We start from the raw sequence: 25,851 nt of genomic DNA on the forward strand, positions 1-25,851 counted from the left end.
TAGCAGATATTTTCCGTCAGTGAGCAGTGACTGATGCACACTGCTCAAGCCGGCCCCACAGCGTTGCCTCTGACATGGCTTCCTGTTTCCGCATAGGTGGGAGTACATCGTAGGGAGAAGGCTGTGGGGCTGGTGCGAACAATGTGTATCAGTTGCTCCCGGCAAAAATTTGCTGTTTAAAAGGTATGCTTGGAGGGGTTAACAGACTGAATGTCCTGTGGGCAGGAGAGGGAGAGAGACCAAATTGCCTGTGGGGCAGGGGGAGGGGGTTCTTCTGCCCACCCATAGTTGGGTGTCTGGCTAGGCCCCTGGTGATGAAGGCTACAGTGGATGCAGAATATGTTTTCATTTAAAACTGTAACAGTGGAGGTCAGGGATCAGTAGTTTTTATATTTGAGTTGCAGACTATGTAAGTTAAATTAAAAAATTTTTGTTGAGTGTAACCAATTTTGGCAAAGTTTTTCATTTTTCCTAGTCAAGTATAGCAAGTGTATAGCTTGGGAATATAAGTTGTATGGGCAACTGCCTTACCAGTTTTCTTAGTGATAAGACTTCCTCACCCTTTTCGCTGACCAGAGTTTACAGAAGGCCGTCTCCTTTGTATGGGGAGGGGGGCGGGAAGGCACCATCTTATCTCATCCATCGCCTCAGGTGGCTTGTAGGAGCAAAACAGGTATACAGCGCCTCCCATGGGACTCTGTACTAAAGGATGGTCAATTATTTATAATGGTAACACTCTGTTATCAAGATTCTTAGGCTACATCCTTTTTAACTATGTGAATCTGAGGATCCTGAATAAAATGACGAACAATGAAACAAGTTAAATTTATTTAAAGGCAAGTAGCAGCCAAAGATAAAAGCAGTGGTAATTAGAACGTGAGACTTATGCACCCTTACTAGGAAGCTCAGAAAAATGCAGTAAACTAGTGGTTCCTGAACCTTCTCAGTTTAAGGTGCCCTTAGTGTCAATAATTTTTTCATAGTGCCCTTAAGTCAAAAGAAATACTTAACAGTTCTGCTTATTAAGTAGTTAGGTCTGAAGAAGCAATTAAATTGAAAGAAAAATATTTTATTCTTAAATAATCACAATGCAAGTAATAAGTCCAAATCCAACATCTCTCCCCCCCCCCCCCTTCTCCTTTTTGCCCAATCGGCATGTCCAGCCTGAGGTGTGGAGGGTGCCTCCAGCCATCTTTCTTCTCTGGACCTGATTACACCATCTCAATGGCACGCTCAAATTATTTCAAACTGTCCACACACTAGTTGTGTGGGGGGACAAAGATTCAAAGACACTGATTGCACATTATAGGAAAATAAAGTTAACACAAAAAGTGTGGTGGTGGTGGGGGGGGGGGGGGGTTTAATAGGGGGTATGCCTTTAATCCCCTGTGCATAGAAAGAGCTGCCTTGTAGTTACCCTTTTGTCTGCAGTCAGCTTGTTCAGCTGCTGTTGTGGCCCGGTGCCAGTAGCTCTTACGGCTTCTGCTGTGCTCCCTCAGTCTGTCTGTTGCTGCTGTGTGCCAGAACCCAGGTTAACGCATGAACTCTGTTCTGCCATTGGCCACAGGTCAGGTCCCCCTTCCTGCCACGTCCCCTCCTGCCTATGTGGAAACAGGAAATACTTCACACAGGCTGGACGAGGCAGAAGGAAGGACCCGTGACTGGTGGCAGAGCAGAGTTAACGCGTTAACATGCGATAACCCAGTTCCCAGGACACAGGAACAGGAGGCAAATCAGCCTTCTGCCTGCGTTCCTGCCTGGGGGCGTGTGGGTGCACAGGCGCATGTACTTATCTGCATTTCTGGCCATGGCACCCAGTTTGGGAAATGCTGCAATAAGCACTTATTTACGTTATTGTGAGAACACTTATCTTCAGAGTAGACACACAGAGGCTGATATTCAGCCAGCGGGAGGCAGCCCGCCTAAGTGCCATGAAGGCGCTAACCCCAGATATTCAATGCCATCCATTTCCGGTGACCGGCATTGAATATCTGTGGGGTTTTTTGTCTAGCTCAAACTTAACTGGTTATGCCAATATTCAACACTGGCCAGTTAAGTTTATAGCGGCCAAAGATAGGAGTAGGACTGCTATTTAGACGATCCGATTTGGCAGGCCACGCTGAATATTGCCAATTACTGTGCAGTATAACTGGTTATCTTACACTGCATATTAGGTGTTAGGCGCCAGAATGCTATTTAACCAGTCAGTGGCCGTTTCTGGCTGGTTAAATAGTGCTGAATGTTGGCTGGGTGGTTTCGCTACAGGCCTTAAATTATGCCTCCCGAATTACTCACTAGGAATAACAGAGCTGCATACAACCTGATAGTGAGTGAAGTCTTTCTCCCTCAGGGAGGCTGCAGATCCAGAGGAGTCACACTGGCAGAGGAACTCTTCTTTTCTTTTTTTTCTTTTTTTTTTTTTTTTTAGCAGGAAAACGTTTTTTTATTAGAAAACAAGCTTATCATGCAACAATACGAAAAAACAAAAAAGATGTCCACCAATCCTGATAATGGTCCCATACTCTATGAAAAGGAGCCATCTGATTGCCATCAATTTAGTCATCTGATAGATGTAATCCATCTTGTGGAGGACCGTGTCCATCATAGGAGTGCAAGTCTGTTTCCTCGCTGCCACTAAAGTAATTTTTCAGGCGGTAAAGAAGCTAATAGCAATCTTATGGTAGTCGGGCTTCACGCCAATTGGCTTAACATGCAGTAAGCAGCATTTTGCTTTGGCAGGATAACAACTGAAGAATCTGGCTGAGAACCTGGAAAATTGCAGTCCAAAAAGGTTGTATCATAGGACATCCACCAGATATGTAGCATATCTGCAGTGGACCCACAATTCCTCCAGCATCAACCCATCCCTGAATGAAACATCTTAAGCAAATGTTGTGGTGTATAGTACCATCTGTACAGTATTTTATAACTATTCTCCACTAGACTGCTGACCACCAAAGCCTTTAACAGATATTTAAATGTTATTTCCTATTGTTGAACTTCCAGAAAAATCCCAAGATCGCTGTCCCATTTATGAAGGTAATAATCAGGTTAGTAGTTGAAAGTAATGCCTTATAAAGGTGAATAATACAACCCCTATGGCCAGCCTCCCTCAAGGCCTGTTTCACATGCGTTTCAGCCATCCCAAGTTCCCCTTAGCTTTCCGGAGTATAAAATCTGTCAGTTGCCTATAATATGTAAAGCAGATAATCCATATTCATCTTGCAATTCAGAAAAAGATATGTTCTCCCCCCCTCCCACATCTGACCTAAAGTACAAAGCCCCAGTCGTTCCTAAATCTTATAGTCTGCATCTGTCTGCCCCAGGACAAACCCAGAAGCTTGACAGATTGCCATCTGCAAAAATTATTGCCTATCTGAGAAAAAAACGGACCCTCGATCCACACCAGGTGCGAAGGGAAAAACTCATGCTAGGGGGAACAGTTTTGAGTAAGTGCAACAATTCATATTTTGGCTGCCAAACCATTGCCCAAAGCAGCATGTGTCCAAGACTGCTCAAGCCATACCCAAGTCGTGGTAGACCGAGAAAGTCATTCAGCTAGGATACACAATTGGACCACTTGAAAATAAAGTTTAAAATTTGGAAAACCCATTCCCATCCCCCCTTACTCTTGGACTGATATAAAATGGACTGACAGACTCTTGGTGGTTGCATCCTCCAGATGTATGCAAATGCTTTCTTACGGAGCTTAACAAAGAATGCTTCAGGGAAAGATAGAGGGAGGGCCATAAATAAAATATAGCAATTTAGGGAGGATCATCATTTTAATTGCCTGAACCCGGCCAATCCAAGTAAGGTTAAAAAGTCCCTCCCAGTGATCTAAATCCATAAAAAGCTCCCGCAGCTTGGAGGGGAAATATAACTTATCAAGGGTAGGTGTAATATTAACCCCCAAATACTGGATTTGTTCAGGGGCCCAGCAAAAAGGAAATTGTTGCTGCAGGGGAGCAATTTCTGACTTACGTATATTAATTTTAAAACCAGACACATAGGATTGCAACTGCACTGTCAGAGCAGCCAAGCAGGCTTGAGGTTCTGTCAGGGTAAGCAAAATATCATCTGCAAATAAGAGAATCTTGTGCTCTTCAGAGTCCTGACAGATGCTCCGAATCCCTGCATGTGCCTGGATCAGTCATGCCAATGGTTCTACTACTATCGTAAAAAGCAGGGGTGACAAAGCACAACCCTGCCTTGTACCCCTATGAAGTTCAAAAATGTTGGTAGAACCCCCATTAATCCTAAGACTCCCCAAAAGGTTAGTGTAGAGAAGATGGATCCAGTGAAAGGTCCCCTGCTCCCCATGTGCTGTAACACCAAAAACATAAAGGGCCAGTATATGCGATCAAACGCTTTCTCTGCATCGGGAGAAAGCAGGATTAAAGAGATATTCTCCCTCCATGCTTGATGTATTAAGGTCTTGTGGATATCATCAAAGGTCTGTCTTCCCTGAACAAACCCACCTTGATCTTCATGAATACGCTTAGGCAAGACCCGCCAAAGGCGAGTGGCCAAGATGTGTGTGAAAATCGTATAGTTTTTTGCGGGGGGTTGGTTTTTGGCAGTGGGAGAGTTTCACTTAGTTAGTTTTGGGGATATGGGGGCAGTTTGGGGTGAGGCAGTTGTGTGAGGGGTAGTTTTGGGGGGGAGAAGGTCAGTTTGTACATTTGAAATGTAAGGGAATTCCACCTTTTTAAACTGCCTTACCCTGTGTTCCAATTATTGCATTTCACTCTAAATTTCTACAGAAAGCTGGAACTTGTCCCACATAAATGTATAGGGCCATTATTATGGAAGATGACTTATTTATCTGGAACCTCTAGTCCAATATGGCCCTTTTTTTAACTACTTGTATCTCTTTACCAGGTTTTCCCTTATGCCAAGTATCACTGCATTCTGTTAAATTTTTGGAGCATTATTTTGCCCCCAGACCGACAGACAGACAGACCAACATTTCTTGAACCCTGTTGTATAATTCTTTCCAACTTCCATTAAGTTGGAAAGAATAAAAATGCAAATAGGGCCCAAATGAAGAAAACAGGAAGCAGCATAAGCACTGTGGCAAATAAGACACAAGGCAAAAAAAAATAGAATTTGAAATCCATTGCATGGATTAATGACACAAAGCCAACATGGATTTAGTGAAGGGAAATCTTGCCTCACCAAGGTGAACAAACATGTGGATAAAGGTGAGCCAGTTGATATTGTGTATCTGGATTTTCAGAAGGCGTTAAAGTACCTCATGAAAGACTCCAGAGGAAATTGGAGAGTCATGGAATAGGAGGTAGTGTCCTATTGTGGATTAAAAACTGGTTAAAAGATAGAAAACAGAAAGTAGGGTTAAATGGTCAGTATTCTCAATGGAGAAGGGTAGTTAGTGGAGTTCCCCAGGCGTCTGTGCTGGGACCGCTGCTTTTTAACATATTTATAAATGACCTAGAGATGGGGGTAACTAGTGATGTAATTAAATTTGCTGACGACACAAAGTTATTCAAAGTTGTTAAATCGCGGGAGGATTGTGAAAAATTACAAGAGGACCTTACGAGACTGGGAGACTGGGCGTCTAAATGGCAGATGACATTTAATGTGAGCAAGTGCAAAGTGATGCATGTGGGAAAGAGGAACCCGAATTATAGCTACATCATGCCAGGTTCCACGTTAGGAGTCACAGACCAAGAAAGGGATCTAGGTGTCGTCGTTGATGATATGTTGAAACCTTCTGCTCAGTGTGCTGCTGCGGCTAAGAAATCAAATAGAATGTTAGGTATTATTAGGAAAGGAATGGAAAACAAAAATGATGATGTTATAATGCTTTTGTATCGCTCCATGGTGCGACCGCACCTCGAATATTGTGTTCATTTCTGGTTGCCACATCTCAAAAAAGATATAGTGGAATTAGAAAAGGTGCAGAAAAGGGCGACAAAAATGATAAAGGAGATGGGATGACTTCCCTTTGAGGAAAGGCTAAAGCGGCTAGGGCTCTTCACTTTGGAGAAAAGGCAGCTGAGGGGAGATATGATAGAGGTCTATAAAATGATGAGTGGAGTTGAATGGGTAAATGTGAAGCGTTCGTTTACACTTTCCAAAAATACTTGGACTAGGGGATATGCGATGAAAGTGCAATGTAGTAAATTTAAAACGAATCGGAGAAAATGTTTCTTCACTCAATGTGTAATTAAACTCTGGAATTCGTTGCCAGAGAATGTGGTAAAGGCGGTTAGCTTAGCGGAGTTTAAAAAAGGTTTGGATGGCTTCCTAAAGAAAAAGTCCATAGACCATTATTAAATGGACTTGTGGAAAATCCTCTGTTTCTGGGATAAGCAGTATAGAATGTTTTGTACTTTTTGGGGATCTTGCCGGGTATTTGTGACCTGGATTGGCCACTGTTGGAAACAGGATGCTGTGCTTGATGGACCTTTGGTCTGTCCCAATATGGCAATACTTATGAAAAGAAACTCGCTATAAAGGCAAAAATGCATAATCAAAACTTCTTCGGGTATATTCAAGGCCATAGTAGAGAGACTTAAATGTATTCTTTGCTTTGGTATTTACTGAAGAAGATATTAGAGAGTTACCCACGCCTGAAATGATATTTAAAGGTGGTAATTTGGAGGAACAGAAATAAATCTTAATGAAACTGGAAGATATAATAGGCCAAATTGACAAACTAAAGAGCTGCAGATCACTTGGACTGGAGAGTATATACCCCAGAATGCTGAAAACTCAAAAATGAAATTGCAGATTACCATTAGTAGTCTTTAACCTATCATAAAAATCATCTTTGCTATCTGATGATTGGATGGTGGCCATTGTAAAGCCAGTTTTTAAAGAGTTCCAGGGGTGAACTGGGAAACTACAGCCCAGTAAGCCTGATGTCTGTTCTGGGCAAAATGGTAGAAACTAGAGAGAGACAGTAAATGAGGAGGATCTGATTAATCAGTATTAATTGTTTGCTACGTGAACCAAACCCATTTACCCTTTATTAAAAGATCTTAGGCTGGATCATATTCAGTTAATTAATGGAAACATTTCACATAGTTAGGAGAGGATTCTGAGTATTTACTGCAATTGGAAACCTTGCCTATTAAAATGGAAATAAACACAAGGGAAACAGTTAAAGGTAATGCTTTTGTAATGAATATAAGAATATACAGATTGGTCTGAGAAAGGCCCATCAGGCCAGGTCCCAAGTAACTAGGCAAAAAGTAGCAAGATTCCATATCACTTACTTCCAAGGATAAGCTGTGGTTTTTGTCATGTTTACCTTAGAGTTTTGTGGACTTTTCTGTCAGGATTTTGTTTAAACTTCTCTTACATCTAGTTACACTAACTGCTTTTATCAGCCCTTTGGCAGCAAATTCCAGAGCTTAACTATGTGTTGCATGAAAAAAATATTTTTTCTCTGCTTTATTTTAAATGGCGTACTATGTAAAGAAAATCAAAAAAGTATGTATAACACTCCAATTATATTCTCTGAAGTGAATGCAAAATTTTGATATATAGTAAATTTCTTATATAAAGTAGCCTCAATAGCTCAGGGAACCATATTATTTAGGACTCCACTGAATTGGCCAACATCATCGGCTCCTCCTCTTTTCAGAAAAAACCACCGATATCAAAAAACTCCCTATCTTAGGGGAGAAAAAGATCATGTGGATAAAAAACGGAAAAGAGGGGTATTTTATCAAAATATCAATAAGAATGCAGCACACCTCAACGAGTATTAATGGAAGTAAAGGAAATACATTTACTTCATAAACCTAGTTAATGAGAGAACTGAGAACAATATATCAAACTGAAACCAATGTATTTCGGAGCTACAAATATTTTTCACTCTGAGGTGAACTAGCTTTTATAAATCTATTAAACAGGTTACTTATCTTTGAGACTATGTAAAGGCAATTCTGCTAAAGAAATAGAAGATCAAAGATAATTGGTGAAAGCTTTTCTGATACAGCTTGAGATGAAACAGAGATTGGATAGGCAAAGCTATAAATGCATTAAATAAATAATACATAAATAAGTGTCAGGTTTGCTATCATCTAGCTCCACAGATGAATGAAGATAAGTGTATAAATAATTCTTTCTATTTTTTGTTTTTCAAAACATTTTTGCTATAAAGTGAGTTTTGAAATGTTGATCAACCTTTTTGGAAATTCTTAAGAAAATGTTAAAAAAAAAAATTTGCGCCAATGGAAAATCGTGTCTTTGAAAATCCTTTTTGTATGGATGAATGTCAACATTTGTGATTTTATTTTGTACCTATGTGCCTTTATAAAGTAGGCTTATAAGAACTATTTCTAGTAGTGCACACATTTTCACACAAATTTGCATGTGCTCAGAGGGAGGTGCAAATATGTGTACATAAGCACATTGGAACTGCGTCATAGCCCAGCCAAACTACACTCCCACTCCCGTGGAATGCCTACACATATAGGACCAATTCAGTATAAGGCGCCAATAAATCAGCACCAAACTATGGCAAATTGCTGGTGGCTAAACGCTATTCTCTAACAGCTTCTGAGCACCCAGGTGTCATTATAGAACAGAGTGTAAGTCGACATTTAGGTGCAAGCACTTACACCTGCTCAGTGGCAGAAATGTTGCACTATTATAGTATTCTATAAATTAAGTGTGGGTCCTGCCCATGCCCCCTTGCAGATATGCACTATGCGTATGTTTCTGCTAAGCTTACAAAATAGCGCTTAACATGCACATATACGCATGAATGTTACAATTTAGGCACTAAGATTTTAGAAAGAGGGAGCTAAAGGGTAGTTTCCTAATTGGACACCCACATTGACAGGTCCTTTGGGCATGTAAAATTATAGAGTACTAGCACTTACATACATAAGTGGAAGTGGCATAGCCATGGCCATCGAGAGGGGGGGTGGCAGGACTCCCCGGGCCGGGCCCGGCGCCGGTAATCAAAAGACTACACTCCCACTCCCCTACACTCTACCAGCCACAGGTCCTTCTTCCTGTCGTGTCCAGACCTGCCAAGTCTCCCGCCTTGGTGGGTCATCTTCCGCTGAGATGAGGAATCGCTGTTTTTTTTTCTCCGCCGCTGCTGCTTTTCCCAATGCAACAGCGGCGGCAAAATAACAACAACAAGAAAAAAGCAAGCGCAGGGCTGCAATAGTTTTCAGACATTGTGCTGTCAGTTCTCCGGTCCTCTGCCCCCGTGACTCGAAGTTGACATCAGTGGGGACACAGGACCAGCACAGCCGACAGTGCATGCCCGAAGGCTGCTGCGGCCCCGTTATTTTTTATTTATTTATTTTTTTGTCACGGCTGCTGCAGAGGGTTGCATAGAAACAGGAGGGAGATGGGATGAAATGAAAGTTAAAGCCAAGTTTTTTCTGTTTCCCCTTCAAAACAAAGCAAGCAAACCTATGAGCTGCTGTATCCACGTTGTCAATCTTTATTGTTGGTAGCATTTTTAAAATTTAATCTCACCTATATTTTCAAATATGCTGGCTTGTGCAGTATACAGATGTACATAAAGAAAGTTTAATAAGGGAATAACTTTTCATAGGTAGAGTAGTAATTTGTTAGAAATTGTAATCAGTGTGTCATTTGGAGGGACTGGTTATGGGGACACCATAGGACTGTTATATTTGTGCAAAGATTTTATTTTTTTCTCAAGGCAAAGGGCCTCTAAAACAGACCATGTTATGAGAATCAGGTGCTCAATATTCAGAGTTTCTATCTATTTATTTATTTATTTATTTATATCATTTATATCCCACATTAAACATGAATTGGGTTAGAACATTTAAAATCTTTTTTTTCTTATACAAAAGAAAAAGATGACATGAGACAGAGTGGGCAGAGCCAAGGTAGAGTGGGCGGGGCTGGGCATGTACTAAAATGTCCCTCTCAAAAATCAGGACCCCTTGGCAGCTCTGCATGTTCCGCCTCCTGTGAAGTAACTTCCTGTTTCCTCATAGGCAGGATACGGCATGATGAAGGACCTATAGCTGGCAGAGCACTGCTGCGGGGTGGGGGGGGGGGGGAGCAGCAGGGCCCAGAAGATTTTGCCCTGGGCCCTGCTTTGTCTTTCAGCAGCTCAGGGTATAGCATGAAAATGCAAAAGGGTGCACACATGAGTGGGACATAGGCAGGGCTTCCACTTACATGTATAGCTTATAAAATACTGTAAGTTGTGTATGTTCACACATCCACCTCTACACAAATTTATAGTAGCTATTTGCTTCAGGTAAATAAATGCAGGAAGTTATAAAATTACCCAGTCTAAAAGTACGACTTTGCCTGGTAAAAACCTGCTGAACTGTAAAATATAGGTGAATACAACTAGCAGAGAAAATATTGGCCTGTGTATTTCTTGAATGTTTTGGATTGTTTAAATTAGAGGACTGAATCCAAATGCCAGATCATGCAGGATGACCCAGTCTTTATCAATAGATCTGTGTGCTATTATAAACATATGTTTTGTTCTTTGGAACATTTTCAGATAAAGTGAATTCAGTTTTAATATGAAGTTGCTTCATGGAGCTTAGTTCTCTTTTTTTTCCTTTCAATTTGAAACTCTGTTGTAGCATTGAGGATGGCTTTATGTGCCGTTCTCAGTATCTGAAACCTTGTCTGGAGATATGGAGTGAGTTCACATACTTTAGAAGCTACATAGTGGTTTATATTCAAGGACAGTGGGCCAGACCTCTTAGTCTTACAGGGCAATGAAAATATTAGCATGGTTTTTACAGAGAAAAGCTGCTGGTTTGTTCTGTGTGGTTTTCAGAGTTTAAACAGTACTCCTCAATTGTCTGTCTATTCTGTTTTCGCCAATAACTACATTTCTTTATTATTTTCATGATGTAAAACTTAAGTGATGTTCCCATACATGCATAGAGAAGTGGATTGAGGCAGCTGTGGAACAGGGCAATGTTCCCAGTTATCTGTATCATAATATCGATGGTTTTACTCATGGTACAGTTGGTAATCAGGTGATAAATGATGTCTATTGCCCTCCAGAATTTCACTATGTTATACGGCAACTGAGTAACAAGAAAAACTACCACCACTATCAGGAGCACTTTCAAGGGCCTAGATCGCTTAATATTGGGAGTTCTAAGGAGGATCCTGGCTGTAGCCGTATAGCAGAAGAGCATGAATAGGAAGGGTAAAACAAATCCCAGTACTATTTCTAGGATATGAATTGCTGCTTTAAACCGGTTGCCCAGGTTTTCTGGATATGCAGGAGCACATTCGTATCTGCCATCGTGTTTCTTAGCACTATGAAAGCTCAGATCAGGGATGCTGAGTAAAATGGCCACCATCCAGACAGCGAAACAGATTGCCCAACACCGCTTTCCAATCTTCTGTTGATTTGGGGAATCCCTTACAGCAAAATACCTGTCCACGCTAATGCAGGCCAGGAACTGCATGCCAGAAGTAAAGTTCATGGTGTATAGAGCAGATGTGATCTTGCACATTGCGGTTCCCAACACCCATCCGTGGATTGCGTTCACGACCCAGAAAGGAAGACTGAAGAGCAATAACAGATCGGCAATTGCCAAATTCATGATGTATATGTCTGTTTTTGTTCTCAGTTTCTTGTAGTATGCATAGACTGCTACTACTAATGAATTTCCTGCAACACCAATGATGAAAGCCACCATATAAAAGGCAGGCAGAAAAGACCTAGCAAAATTCCGAACATCATCTTTTTCACAAATCATTTTATAATCCGCATAGTCGAAAGTGTAGTTTGTTTCTTCAGGCATATAATCTTCATAGTATTCCACCATGGTGTCCTGTAAAGATGTGTTTTTGTGCCATGCCATGGAGGTACCTTTAAAAGAAATATTTAAATTACATTGAGGAGTACTGTTTTAGTTTTTGCAAATATTTGTTCTGTCCATGCTTCCTGTATGATGATAAAATGCAGAATAATGGAATTGCACCACCAAGCCCCATCCCTATCCCCCTGAAAACAGGAACATCTAGTTTCATCTGGATGCCATTACTGTTCATTCTGCTTCATTAAACCAGCAAAAAAGAAAAATGCAATCATGATAGTGGCTGGAGAATTTCATTGCAAAACATTTGAAAGTAAGCAGAATGCACACATGGATTCCACACATTACATTACATGACATGACGTTTGTATCCCACACATACCTCCTGAGCAGTGTGACTCACAATAGAAGAAAACTGGGAATTCCCAGGAATGTTATACAAAAAGTATATATAAAATCAATTCTTAAAATCAATCAAATAGCTACAATTAATGGGCCAAGTATTTCCTAAATAAAAAGACTTCAATAATTTTCTAAATTTACCATAATTTTCCTGGCCTCTAATTGTGCATAGAAGATCATTCCATTGGCTTGCAGCCTGATATGCAAATGTATTTGTGAAAAATTTGTTATACACAATCTTCTTAGGATTGTGAGAAACCCCTCGATTCAGGGCTGAAATTGCTAGCTGATAGATGAACAAATGATGCCATATAACTAGGAGCAGAATCATGCACAATTAAAAAAAACAACAAAAAGAACCCAATGAGCACAGCTTAAACATAATTTGCATGTGTCCCGGTAACCAGTGCAAGTGTAACAGCAATGGTGTAGCCCGTTCAGACTTTGGTGCTTTAAAAAGCAAATGCCCTCTGACTGATTTGAACCTCGTATTAGTGTGGTAGAAGTGCCCTCTCTTCAAACATCTCTGTTCAGAATTCTTGAGATTTCTGCCTTGATATTCATGTTTCTCTCATCTGAGCAAAATGTCTTTATTTTTTCTCTGAAAGGCAAAGTATGATCAGTAGGAACAATTTCATAAATCAATAAAATTTACCCGGCCAATATTCAGCCCACGGTGGTCAGCGTTTCTTTAAACCCTGACTGCCATGGGCAGATTTAGCCCTGGATAGTCAGATCCAAAACACGTGATTTTAAACAGGTTTTCTCTGGCACATTTACTTATTTGGCAGCTAGCCACTGACTGGAATGAATTACCTATTGATCTAAGAAGGCAATCTGATTATATGTATTTTTGAAAACTTGAAAACTTTGGGGTTTTTTTTTTTTTTTTCTTTCTGTTTTATATTTAATATCTTTTATTGGATTTTATCATAATACAATACAAGCAAGAGCGCACCACAGTTCAACAAACAACAGTTACAAACATGGCAAAACTGGAGCTTGACGGTTAGTTGGCCATCATTTGTAATTTTCCTAGAGCTGGTCCAGTTTATTCTTTTGTGAGCCACACTGAACTTTTGTGGTAAGTGTGGGATACAAGTGTCATGTATTATTATTATTGTTATTATGTCAGGCTATATCTAGGCACTGACATTGAATATCCAGGGCTAAATAAATTTAAGAAGGCTGCTGGGACTTATGCAGAACCCCCCACCACCACCACCTGTGATTCTGATCACTTCTCCCTCCTACCCTGCACATATGTAAAGGATGACCAAGCCCCCTACCCAACCCATAGCCCCCCCCCCCCCAACCAGGCCTACTTATAAATAGCTGGTGGTTCGGTGGGGTCATGTGGGTAGGAGCAATGCCCAAGCAGTCCTGCCCTTTGCAGCATCCAGTGTAAAATGGCTACCATTACCTCTAGTGGAAACCTTGCAGTACTAGCAAATGCCACAAGGCTGCATCTAGAGGTCGCTGCAGCCAATTTATACTACCTGCCATGACGGGCAGGCGTGAGTGAACATTGCTTCTGCCCATATGACCCCACTGAACCACCAGGTATTTTCATGTAGGCCCGGGGGCCTCGGTAAGCCCTTAGATACATGTGAGGTGGGAGGGAGCAGGGATTAGGATCGCAGGGGAAGGAAAGGGCAGCACGACTACTAGTGCTACTTTGTGGCTAAAGTTGGGCCAGCAAAATTCATGATCTGCAAGCCCTGATGTTAGAGGCAGACTTAGACATTGTAGCAATCATGGAGACATGGTTCAATGATTCATGTGAATGGGATGCCAAACTATAATCTATTTAGGAAGGATAGAGATGGTTGTAAAAGTGGAGGAGTAGCTCTGTGTGTGAGAAACAATATTGCAGTGACTGAAATGCCAGGGCCCTGGGGAAAGAAAGAAGTGATATGGATTACTTTAAAAAGAGATGCTGGAACCTCTGTCCACATGGGTGTTGTCTACAGACCTCTGACACAATCTGAGTTACAGATATCCAAAAGCTGGGAAAGAAAAGAGAGATGCTGTTGCTGGGAGATTTCATCCTGCTGGATGCGGATTGGAAAGTTCCATCTGCAGAATCGGAAAGAAGTAGAGAGATTGTGGATGCTTTTCAAAGTACTCTGCTCAGACACAGGTGATGAAACCCATGAGGAAAGGAGCAACACTGGATCTGGTGCTCACAAATGGGGAAAGTATGTCTAATTTCCAACTGCGTGTCCACCTGAGCAGCACTGACCATCAAACAGTTTGGTTTGATATAACTACTGAAGTGGAGGGCAGCCACTCTCGAAGTCCTGGATTTTAAACATGCTGACTTTTTAGTAAAATGGAGAATATCTGAAGAAAGAGCTGATAGGCTGGGAGGACATATGAGAAGTGGAAGGACAGTGGTCCAGGCTAAAAGAAGATATAAATATGATACAAACCTTTTTGTAAGGAAAGTAAATAAAAGCAAGAGAACAAGGAAACCAATATGGTTCTCCAAGCAAGTGGCTGAGAAAATAAAGGCTAAAGAGTTGGCATTCATGAAATACAGACAAACTCAAGAAGAGGAACACAGAGAGGAATACCAGATGAAAATGAAAGAAGCCAAGAGAGAGATACATCTGGTGAAAGTGGAAGAACAAATGGCTAGAAATGTAAAGAGGGGTGACAGGAATTTTTTCAGGGTCACTTGAATTCTTCAATGTCGCCTTTGGCACCTAACCATTATACCACTATTCAGGAAATCTAGACTGCCCCAACTTGACATTTCGTCCCTTAGATTGTAAGCTCCTTTGAGCAGGGACTGTCCTTCTTTGTTAAACTGTACAGCGCTGCGTAACCCTAGTAGCGCTCTAGAAATGTTAAGTAGTAGTAGTAGTGATAGATGTAATCTACTTAGATTTCAGCAAAGCCTTTGACACGGTTCCTCATAGGAAGCTCGTGAATAAACTTGGCTGAAGATAGGACCCAAAGTGGTGAACTGGATTAGGAACTGGTTGACGAACAGATGCCAGAGGGTAGTGGTTAATGGAATTTACTCAGAAGAGGGAAAGTGAGTAGTGGAGTTCTGTTAAATATATTTGTGAGTAACATTGCCAAAGGGTTGGAAGGTAAAGTTTACCTTTTTACGGATGATACCAATTTATTTGTAACAGAGTGGACACCCGGAGGGAGTGGAAAACCTGAAAAAGGATCTGCAGAAGCTAGAAGAATGGTCTACTGTTTGGCAATTAAAATTCAATACAAAGAAGCGCAAAGTGATGCACTTAGAGAGTAGAAATCCACAGGAGATGTATGTGGTAGGCAGTGGGTGTTCGATATGCACAGGCATGGAGAGGGATCTTGGGGTGATAGTATCTGAGGATCTCAAGGCGATGAAACAGTGTGACAAGGTGCTGCCCATATTCAGAAGGATGCTAGGCTGTATAGAAGTGTAACCAACAGAAGAAAGGAGGTGTTGATGCTCCTGTTCAAATTGTTGCTGAGGCCCCACCTGGAGTATTGTGTTCAGTTTTGGAGGCCATATCTTCCTAAGGATGTAAAAAGATTTAAAGTGGTGCAAAGAAAAGCTACAAAAATGGTATGGGATTTCCGTTACAACACATATGAGGAGAGACTTACTGACCTGAACATGTATACCCTGGAGGAAAGTAGAAACAGGGGTGATATGATACAGATGTTCAAATATTTGAAAGGTATTAATCCGCAAACAAACATTTTCCGTAGACGGGAAGGCAGTAGAACTAGAGGACATGAATTGAGGTTGAAGGGGGGCAGACTCAGGAAAAATATCAGGAAGTATTATTTCACGGAGAGGGTGGTAGATACTTGGCATGCCCTCCCGCAGGAGGTGGTGGAGATGAAAATGGTAACGGAATTCAAGAATGCGTGGATAAACATAAAGGAATCCTTTTCAGAAGGAATGGATCCACAGAAGCTTAGTGGAGATTGGGTGGCAACACCGGTAATTGGGAAGCAAAGCTAGTGCTAGGCAAACTTCTATGGTCTGTGCCCTGAAAATGGCAAGGACACTCAAGGTCAGGTATACATATAAAGTATCACATATAATATTTTGTGGGCAGACTGGATAGACCTTACTATGTTACTATCCAGCTTATAATCGAAAGAGAAAAAACGCCTATATTGCGACCCAAATCGGGAGATGGGCGTCTTTCTCCCGTGGGCGCCCAAATCGGTATAATTGAAAGCCGATTTTGGGCGTTTCCAACTTCAATCCGTCGCGGAAACGGGTAAAGTTGACGGGGGCGTGTTGGAGGCATGGTGAAGGCGGGACTGGGGCGTGGTTATCGGCCGAGGAGAAATAGGCGTCTTTAGCTGATAATCGAAAAAAAAAAAGGCGTTTTTACCGCGATTTTAGGTCACTTTTTTGGACCCTTTTTTTTTCATGAACAGGTCCCAAAAAAGTGCCCCAACTGACCAGACGACCATTGGAGGGATTCGGGGATGACCTCCCCGGACTCCCCCAGTGGTCACTAACCCCCTCCCACCAAAAAAACCCACTTTAAAAACTATTTTTTCCAGCCTGTATGCCAGCCTCAAATGCCATACCCACCTCCATGACAGCAGAATGTGTTCTATCCTCTGACAGCCTTTCCCTGGTTCTGATGTGGCTCTCAGGTGAGTGTGACATCTTTTCTGTTATGCGCACTGCAGAGTCACATCAGCAATGCATTGTGGTGGGTGTAGGGTATTGGGCTCCGTGATTCCACTATCTTGTGGCAAATGCTCACAATGTTGGTAGTTGGTAGGCTCTACTCCCATGGTGCTTTTCCCCCTGCTTACTGGGTCAGAGTGTGCCCTGTTTTGTTTCCGGTAGTCCATGAGGTAGTGGCCATTTTTGTAAGCCAGTTTTAGATCCCTTTCACGTGTTAGCCACGTTACAGAACTTAGTTCTTACCCTGAATGTGGCTGAAAGAGGGCATTGTACAGCATTCTGCCAGCTCTGACCTACTGCTCATCTCAGTACCAGGGAGACTCGTTGCCAGTGGGGCACAACCTCTGATCTGCAGTTAACTGTGAGTAAGCACGCTTATTCCAATAAAGGACGTTTTCGGAGAGATTAGTCTTCAGGTGTCAACAGGTATGCCAAAGTTATACAGCAGCAACAAGTCCTAGAGGCCTGCGTGTATGCAGGTCCCTGGAGCACTTTTAGTGGGTACCGCAGTGCACTTCAGGCATGTGGACCCAGGCCCATCCCCCATCCCCCCCTACCTGTAACACTTGTGCTGGTAAATGGGAGGCTCCAAAACCCACTGTACCCACATGTAGGTGCCCCCTTCACCCCTAAGAGCTATGGTAGTGTTGTACATTTGTGGGTAATGGGTTTTGGGGGAGGGGGTTGGGTGCTCAGCACCCATGGTAAGGGAGCTATGCATGTGGGAGCGTTGTCTGAAGTCCACCGCACTGACCCCTAGGGTGCCCAGTTGGTGTCCTGGCATGTCAGAGGGGCGAGTGTACTACGAATCGTGGCCACGACCAAATGGCTTGGATTAGGACGTTTTTGAGCTGGGCGTTTTTAGTTTCCATTATCGCTAAAAAAACAAATGCCCAGCTGAAAAACGTCCATTTTTTCGAAAATACGGTCCGTCCGGCCTCTTCACGTACCCGTTTTGAGACTTAGACGCCCATGGAGATAGGCGTTCGCATTCGATTATGCCCCTCCAAGTAACCTTTTTGCTGTCCTAATTTTATTCGCTTACCTAACCAATTAGAGGTCTGAATATGACGACTAACTGGTTAGGTCCCGGCCCTGGCTCCTCCCATGCTCTGCCACATTTGGTCCATGGACCACCCCAGCACTAACCAGATAGTGCAGGGACAGTCTGTGGTAATACTTATCGGCACTGTCCAGTTAAGTGCCGCTGAATATCACCACTTAGGCAGTAAGAAGCAATTTTACTGGGCAGGAGAAGGGTACTGAAAGGAGGGATTTGTCTTGAGAGCGGAGGTTACAGGTAGGAACGTAGGGGGAGATGAGGGTAGAGAGGTAGGGAGGGGCTGCAGATCGAGTGCATTTGTAGGTTAGTAGGAGAAACTTGAACTGTATGCGGTACCTAATCGGAAGCCAGTGCAGTGACTTGAGGAGAGGGGTGATATGAGTATATCGGTCCAGGCGGAAGTTAAGATGTGTAACAGAGTTCTGAACGGACTGAAGGGGGGATAGATGGCTAAGTGGGAGGCCAGTGAGGAGTAGGTTGCAGTAGTCAAGGCGAGAGGTAATGAGAGAGTGGATGAGAGTTCGGGTGGTGTGCTCAGAGAGGAAAGGGCGAACTTTGCTAATGTTATAGAGGAAGAAGCGACAGGTCTTGGCTATCTGCTGGATATGCGCAGAGAAGGAGAGGGAGGAGTCGAAGATGACTCCGAGGTTGCGGGCAGATGAAACGGGGAGGATGAGGGTGTTATCAACTGAGATAGAGAGTGGAGGGAGAGGAGAAGTGGGTTTGGGTGGGAAGACAATAAGCTCAGTCTTGGCCATGTTCAGTTTCAGGTGGCGGTTGGACATCCAGGCAGCAATGTTGGATAAGCAGGCCGATACCTTGGCCTGAGTTTCCGCAGTGATGTCTGGTGTGGAGAGATAAAGCTGGGTGTCGTCGGCATAAAGATGATATTGGAAACCGTGAGATGAGATCAGAGAGCCCAGGGAAGAGGTGTAGATTGAAAAAAGAAGGGGACCAAGGACAGATCCCTGAGGAACTCCAACAGAGAGCGGGATGGGGGTGGAGGAAGAACCATGAGAATCTACTCTGAAGGTATGGTGGGAGAGGTAAGAGGAGAACCAGAAGAGGACAGAGCCCTGGAACCCAAATGAGGACATTGTGGCAAGAAGTAAATTGTGATTGACAGTGTCAAAAGCGGCAGATAGTTCGAGGAGGATGAGGATGGAGTACTGGCCTTTGGATTTGGCAAGGAACAGGTCATTGCAGACTTTAGATAGTGCCGTTTCTGTCGAGTGTAGGGGGCGAAAGCCGGATTGAAGCGGATCAAGGATGGCATGAGAGGAGAGAAAATCAAGGCAACGGCTATGAACCGCGCATTCAAGTATCTTGGAGAGGAAGGGTAGGAGGGAAATTGCGCTGTAGTTGGAGGGACAGGTAGGGTCAAGTGATGGGACCTGCTTGCTACTCTAATAGAACTGGCTATAACATCTGCAGCTGTCATAGAGGCTGGCAAGTAATATTTTTATTTACATCTTTGGGGGTGGGTGGGAGGGAGTCAGTTGACCACAGTGGGGGAGTAAGGGGGTCATCCCTGATTCCCTCCAGTGGTCATTTAGGGCACTTTTTTTGTGCCTTATTCATTCTAAAAACAGGTCTAGGCCAAAATGTTGAAAATGCTGGATATTTTGAGAAGAAGTTCGTTCAAATGCTGCTTTGTGATGCAAGTAACATAGTCGATGATGGCAGATAAAGACCTGTATGGTCCATCAAGTCTGCCTGACAAGATAAAACCCATAGCAATAAGTATGATGTGATAGTGTATATGTATATTTGATCTTGCTTTGCCCTTGCCGTTTTCAGGGCACAAACTGTAGAAGTCTGCCCGGCACTGTCTTTGCTTCCCCATTAGTTAAGATATTGTTGCAAAACTTAAAAAAATAAGAAGATGAAAATTCCTGTAAATGACATAGGAAACTAAACGAAGCAAAAATATTTTGGCTGTACACCCTTGATGTATTTTATACATACTGTGGTTACACATGGAAAGCAGGTATAAATTAGTGTGTGAGCATTTGGGCACTATAGGGGCTGCTTCTGGGAACGTGTTTTATTAGGCTACATAGCTGCCTCTGTTAAATAGGCTTATAATAGGAGCTGTGTGTCCTGTTATAAAATTACCCCCTTAAAAGCAAAATAAAATGAAGAGCAGCTTTGGGAGAGAGAGTTCTTAAAATACAGTATAGGAAAAAATAAATAAACTCAGACTTCCGAATAGGTTAGATGCTTTTCGGTTAATAGTCCAAAAGTTGCACCTCTGATGTTAAGCTCCTACAGAGGTACTAGCGTTATTAGCCAGTAAAATCCCCTGGGCATATATTATAGGGTAAATAATATTCAGAACGGGCATTTCTAACCCACTTTGATCCATCAGGTTCACAGTGGAGCAGAATAATTCAGTTAGAAGACAACGTCCTCTCCTTATGAATAAAACTCCCTACAGACTTTCCACTAACTTCATTACTTTACCTTCCATCACGAATACAAACCTGGGGGGGGGGGGGGGGGGTTGAATTAGCACAAGTTGGAGGCGTTAGTTTTCACGCCTTCAACCCTTTGGCCTAAACAATAGTAGGTGGCTTTATTCCTTGGACCTCTTGCTTCTTACCCTTTAAATACTATAATGAATGAAAGTGGCCCCTACTGTATTCCTTAAATGATCTAAAGTAGAGGAGTGTGGTAGCCGTGTTAGTCCACTCTTAAGGTTATCAATAGAAATCAAACAAAATAAAACATGGAAAAGAAAATAAGATGATACCTTTTTTATTGGACATAACTTAATACATTTCTTGATTAGCTTTCGAAGGTTGCCCTTCTTCCTCAGATCGGAAATAAGCAATTTGCTTATAAACATTTGCTTATTTCTGATCTGACGAAGAAGGGCAACCTTCGAAAGCTAATCAAGAAATGTATTAAGTTATGTCCAATAAAAAAGGTATCATCTTATTTTCTTTTCCATGTTTTATTTTGTTTGATTTCTATTGATAACCTTAAATGATCTATAAAGCTGTTTATTGTGCTTTAGTGTAATCATTCACATTATTGGTTTAGTGCTACAGCAGAAGTAGAGATAGAAAACAAAAAAAGCTTTCTCTGCTGTAATTGTTCTCCTGCTTCTGTTGCACGAACTCAAGTTATTTTTTCCATAGCAAATAGGTTTTGCTTGGGAGTAATTGGCCACATCTGTGGGCATTTTTTTTTTGACTGCCTTCAAAGAACATCAACATCTCTTGTGAAAGTAATACAAACATTACAGATTCTTTATGTGAAAGAAACACCAACAGAGACCAAGAACAGTAAGAAACAAAAATTGCTCATTTATCTTTGTGTACAGACTTTGCTGCTACGCACGGTTGTTTTGTAGTCACTCTCATTTTGTTTTATTACTTATTTTGTTTTAATTTTGGGGGCAGTATAACTAGTGAACACTTCTTGAAAAGAGTTTGCCCTACTAACTAATATACACTGTTAGTGCGTACTTGCAGAAAAACCATTATAAAATTACCCCTAAAAGGAAAGGGAGAGAAGGGATTATAGATGTCTAAAAGAATTTAGATATATTTTAATTAATATAAATTGTATTGATTTATGAAATGTTTCTCCTGGGCATACTCTTTTCTCTGAAAGGCAAAGCAAAGACGTTTTGCTCAGAAAAGAGAAGCTTGAACTTGAGGGCAGAAATCTGAAGTATTCTGAACAGAGAATTTAATGACAGACCACTCTACACTGTTTTGCAGCTGCACCATTCAGTTTTTTTGAGCACTGTAAAACTTCCTGAAAAACTATGGAATCTAAATAGGGCTTAAAGTAAACCCTGCAGCCAGTAATGTATTTCCCTGGGTATGTCCAACGTATTATCCCTGTGCACAACGTATAACAAAGAAAGACTGACCTGCTTTGTGTAGCTTCGGTGGTTTCAGGAGACAGCTGTTATCGGGCTCTGCAGCTAGAAAAGTAAATGCCAGTTCAGGGAGGTGGCATGCTGAGTTAGAGGCTGTGTAGGATTCTGTAATCCAGCCAGTGCCCCGCCTTTCTCTGGATACTGATGATATATATATTACATGTGCTTTCCTGGAAATGGATTATTTGCATGAGGTATAGGAACATGAGGCGATTAGTCACCTCTTTCACCCTGAAGATTTGTAGGAAAAAAAATAAATATAAATGTGCTTCAGCTGTAGGGAATTAAAGGAAATTTTAGATAGCGATGGAGTTGGTTCCTGGTCCTTTAAAGCCAAAAAAAAAAAAAAACTTAGGGGTTCTTTTACTAAAGTGTAACTTGAGTTATCTGCAGCAGGGCCCATTTTATTCTTATGGTCCCTGCTGCAGATAACTCCAGCTAAGCTTTAGTAAAATACCTCCTTACTATTGTTTATAAAATAATGCAGTATACTACTACTACTACTAACTAACATTTCTAAGTATAGAATATGAATTGAAAAATTTGTATGTGTACTTTTAGGAGCATATAGAATGAGTAATTTTCTAAAAAGTGCATATTCCCAAAGGTAAAGTAGTATTGTGTTAGCCGTAGAAATAGCTTTGGACATTGTCCTCTACATGTGACTCCACAGACCTCTGGGTTTCCAAATTTTTACAAAAGAGAGAAGGAACTGAATGTTAAGTTTTCAGATTATGCCCCCAAACTGGATAAAATATCTGTTTCATCTTTCATTCTATGAGGATTTGTCTAGGCCATAGGTGATCTACACAGTGCATTTTTTCTAGCGAAAAAGGTGCCAGTACTCAAATGCTAGGCCACCCTTCAGGGATGGGATGATCACTGAGTGACCCACAATAGCCAGGCCCCTGCAACCAGTCACAGAATCTATGACAAGGCAGAATTGGTGTGCAGGACCTGAGCTCTTTCATTAAAACTTGGGGACCATGGGTCAATTTTAGCAGACAATGGAAAAGGTGCCAGTCCTCAGTACCTCCAAGTACCCCCTCAAAAAAAGCCCTGGATCTACATATGTTTCACGTAGCTTGTTCTGAGTGGCTCTGGTTCTGGTTCTAAGCCCAACTGTAAAATCCTGTAGTGAAGTAAGAGGTGGACTCCGTGGAACAGTTCAGGAATGTGTCAAGAACCAGGCAAGGCAATCTAGCAACAAGCAATCCTGGAACCAAATCAGAGGCCAGCAGTGTTAAGCCATGAAACCAGGCCACGCGCAGGAGACCAGCTCAGGATTTGCTGTGTCAGCAAAGTTCTCTGTGAAGACTAGCTTTATATAAGTCTTCACTCTAACTTGCTCTAGGTTCAGTCCTATCCCATCCCTTAGAAAGCATGTGTATTTTGGGGCTCTGCCTTCTTTGGGCCTCCTTGGTTCTTTTGGGGCCACTGGTTCACATCACAGTGCTCTTTAAACAGTTATAAAATATTTTACAGATAGTATCTAATCCTGGTCAGGATGAATAAACTTTTTCTATGGAATTCTAGTACATTTTGAAGGCTATGCAGTAATGTGGGCATTATGGCCCATCTCTGGTGGAAATGCCCCCAAATTATTGCTGTCTTAAAATGGCACAAGAGAGGAGTAAAAGAACCTTTGGTAGAGATATCACATGGGACCCAAAAACATTTATATTAAAGTTACTAATTAATTAAAGAGCAGTAGCACAACATAATTATCTTCTGATTGTTTCCAGATGCACAGTATCTTCCTAAAAGGCAATACACATTCCTTCAGCAGTTATTTTATTTTGTTCACGCATTAAAATGTGGGAAATATGGAAAAGATTACAGCTTAGTAAAAGAATGGAGTAGGGCAATATTGCAGTGTTTTGGGAATCCTTTTAAAAGGAAATGCTTAATAAGTGATTAAGATTAGATCAAGTATTGCAATGTATTGGGAGTTTTATTTTTTTTGTTTAAATCACTTGATGGGTCTATATTACAAAATTCCTGGTAAAGAGAAAAATGTAATTAGCATATGTTTGTGAGAGTGTAAGGTCCTTTTTGCATATTGTAGAATGTAGATATCAGAATTGAGACATCCTGGTCAGTCGTGCTCAATTCTGATGGTATTTTAGAAAAACCTCTGCCAGTTCAGAGCCTTTTCTAAACTGCTTGCAGGAGTGCACATGTATTTTTGCCAGCATGTACAGCAGGAGCAGCCATTTTAGAAATATACACATGGATAAAATGAACAGCACAAACCCAACGGGCTCCTTGTGGACATGACACTGTTTCCATATATTGCTCTCCCATTTTACAAACCTGCATGTGTAAGTGCTGCCAATTAAATAGTGAGGCTGCAATTTTGATTTCATTTTGGTGGTGAAAATAAACACTGAAGGATTAAGGATAATAGCTCTTTAATCCCTCATGTAAAGCCCTGGCCAAAACGAGCACTATCTAAAACATCTGTGCTTCACTCTGACCTGATATAAACCCAACAGGAATGTTTTTCTCCATAGTTCTATTAGTTAAATGAAGAAAACATCCACGCCCTACCTAAACCACCCTTCCATCATGCCCGCTTAAAATCTCTGAACACATAAATAGCGTCTTTCTAAACTTGCTATTTTTGTGTGTATGTGAATATCGGTGGATATCTGGTTATCCTGCATTTAACTGGCCAGGTGCTGATCCTGGTAGGTCAAATGCGGCTGAATATCTGGGGGACTGAGCACAAAAATGTCTAGCAAATGGCCAGTTTAGAAACAAAAATTTCATCGTTTTTCTGGATTAAAAATGGCCACATTCACTACTGGGTTTTTGGATGTTTTTTTGCAAAACGTCCAAAATTGGATTTAGACAGCATATTGAAAATGCCCCTCTTTATGTGCCAAAAGACTTAAAGAAGCCAGACTGGAAAGGATCCAAATACTTTTTCATAGACAAAATTTTAACAAGATTGCTTTTTTAAATAATTTCGAAAGAAAAGAGAGATTTGAAACTGGCTGATTAACACAGTTGGTATCCAGAATGGTTTTCTTTAGAAGAATCCTAATTACAGCATAGTTCAAGGAACCAGGAAAAGAGACTTTACTGAGAGATGTAACATAGATGACAACATATAAAGACCTGGATAGCCGGTGGGCATTTCATGATGATTTGTTGTGTGATGTTCTTAATGAGTTTGTATTACTTTTGATGTGCATTGTGTTATATGTTTTACTAGTAAAAAAAGGCCAGTTTCTCACACAAATGAAACGGGCGCTAGCAAGGTTATCATGTAATGGCGATTATATTTTTAAGGGAGCTGTTAGGAGAAATGTTCTGTCATAAGTAATAATTGGGAAGGGTGTATAATGAGTAATATGCTCCAGGGGTATGAGATACGGATTGTTTTATCTATGTTTTTTTTGTTTCAATCTTTCTTTTTTTGTGATTTTTATTTATAGTATTTTTTAAAAGATAAAGAGTATGCAGACTCCATCCATGTCCAGCATTTCTCCTCTCTTCCCTCCCCTCCATCCATGTGCATCTCCTTCCTGACTTCCCTCCCCTCCATCCATCCATGTCCAGCAACTCTCCATTCTCCCCTGCCCTCTCCTTCATCCACCCATATCCAGCAAATTTCCTCTCCCCTGCCCCCTCCATTCATCCATCCATCCATGTTCAGCAATTCTCCTCTCTCCCCTGCCCTGCCCTCCCCTCCATCCATGTCCAGCAAGTCTCCATTCTCCCCCGCCCTCTCCTCCATCCACCCATATCCAGCAAATTTCCTCTTTCCCCTGCCCCCATTCATCCATCCATGTCCAGCAATTCTCCTCTCTCCCCTGCCCTCCCCTCCATCCATCCATGTCCAGCAACTCTCCATTCTCCCCTGCCCTCCCCTCCATCCATGTCCAGCAACTCTCCATTCTCCCCCGCCCTCTCCTCCATCCACCCATATCCAGCAAATTTCCTCTTTCCCCTGCCCCCATTCATCCATCCATGTCCAGCAATTCTCCTCTCTCCCCTGCCCTGCCCTCCCCTTCATCCATGTCCAGCA

General features: G+C 41.8%; 2 protein-coding genes across 5 annotated transcripts in view; one reads left to right on the plus strand and one right to left on the minus strand.

The window, feature by feature from the left end:
• Nucleotides 1–25,851, plus strand: part of ACAD11 (acyl-CoA dehydrogenase family member 11) — a 305,211-nt gene that overhangs the window by 108,703 nt on the left and 170,657 nt on the right. The gene's annotated exons all lie outside the window — the stretch shown is intronic.
• ACKR4 (atypical chemokine receptor 4) lies at nucleotides 9,901–21,876 on the minus strand. Its single transcript, XM_030206703.1, has 2 exons — nucleotides 21,804–21,876; nucleotides 9,901–11,833 (listed from the first exon to the last, which is right to left on the minus strand). The coding sequence occupies exon 2, from the start codon at nucleotides 11,823–11,825 to the stop codon at nucleotides 10,740–10,742; it is 1,086 nt and encodes a 361-aa protein (XP_030062563.1). The 5' UTR covers nucleotides 11,826–11,833; nucleotides 21,804–21,876; the 3' UTR covers nucleotides 9,901–10,739.

The sequence above is a fragment of the Microcaecilia unicolor genome, chromosome 1 (genome assembly GCF_901765095.1).
Source record: "Microcaecilia unicolor chromosome 1, aMicUni1.1, whole genome shotgun sequence".
Classification (NCBI taxonomy): domain Eukaryota; kingdom Metazoa; phylum Chordata; class Amphibia; order Gymnophiona; family Siphonopidae; genus Microcaecilia; species Microcaecilia unicolor.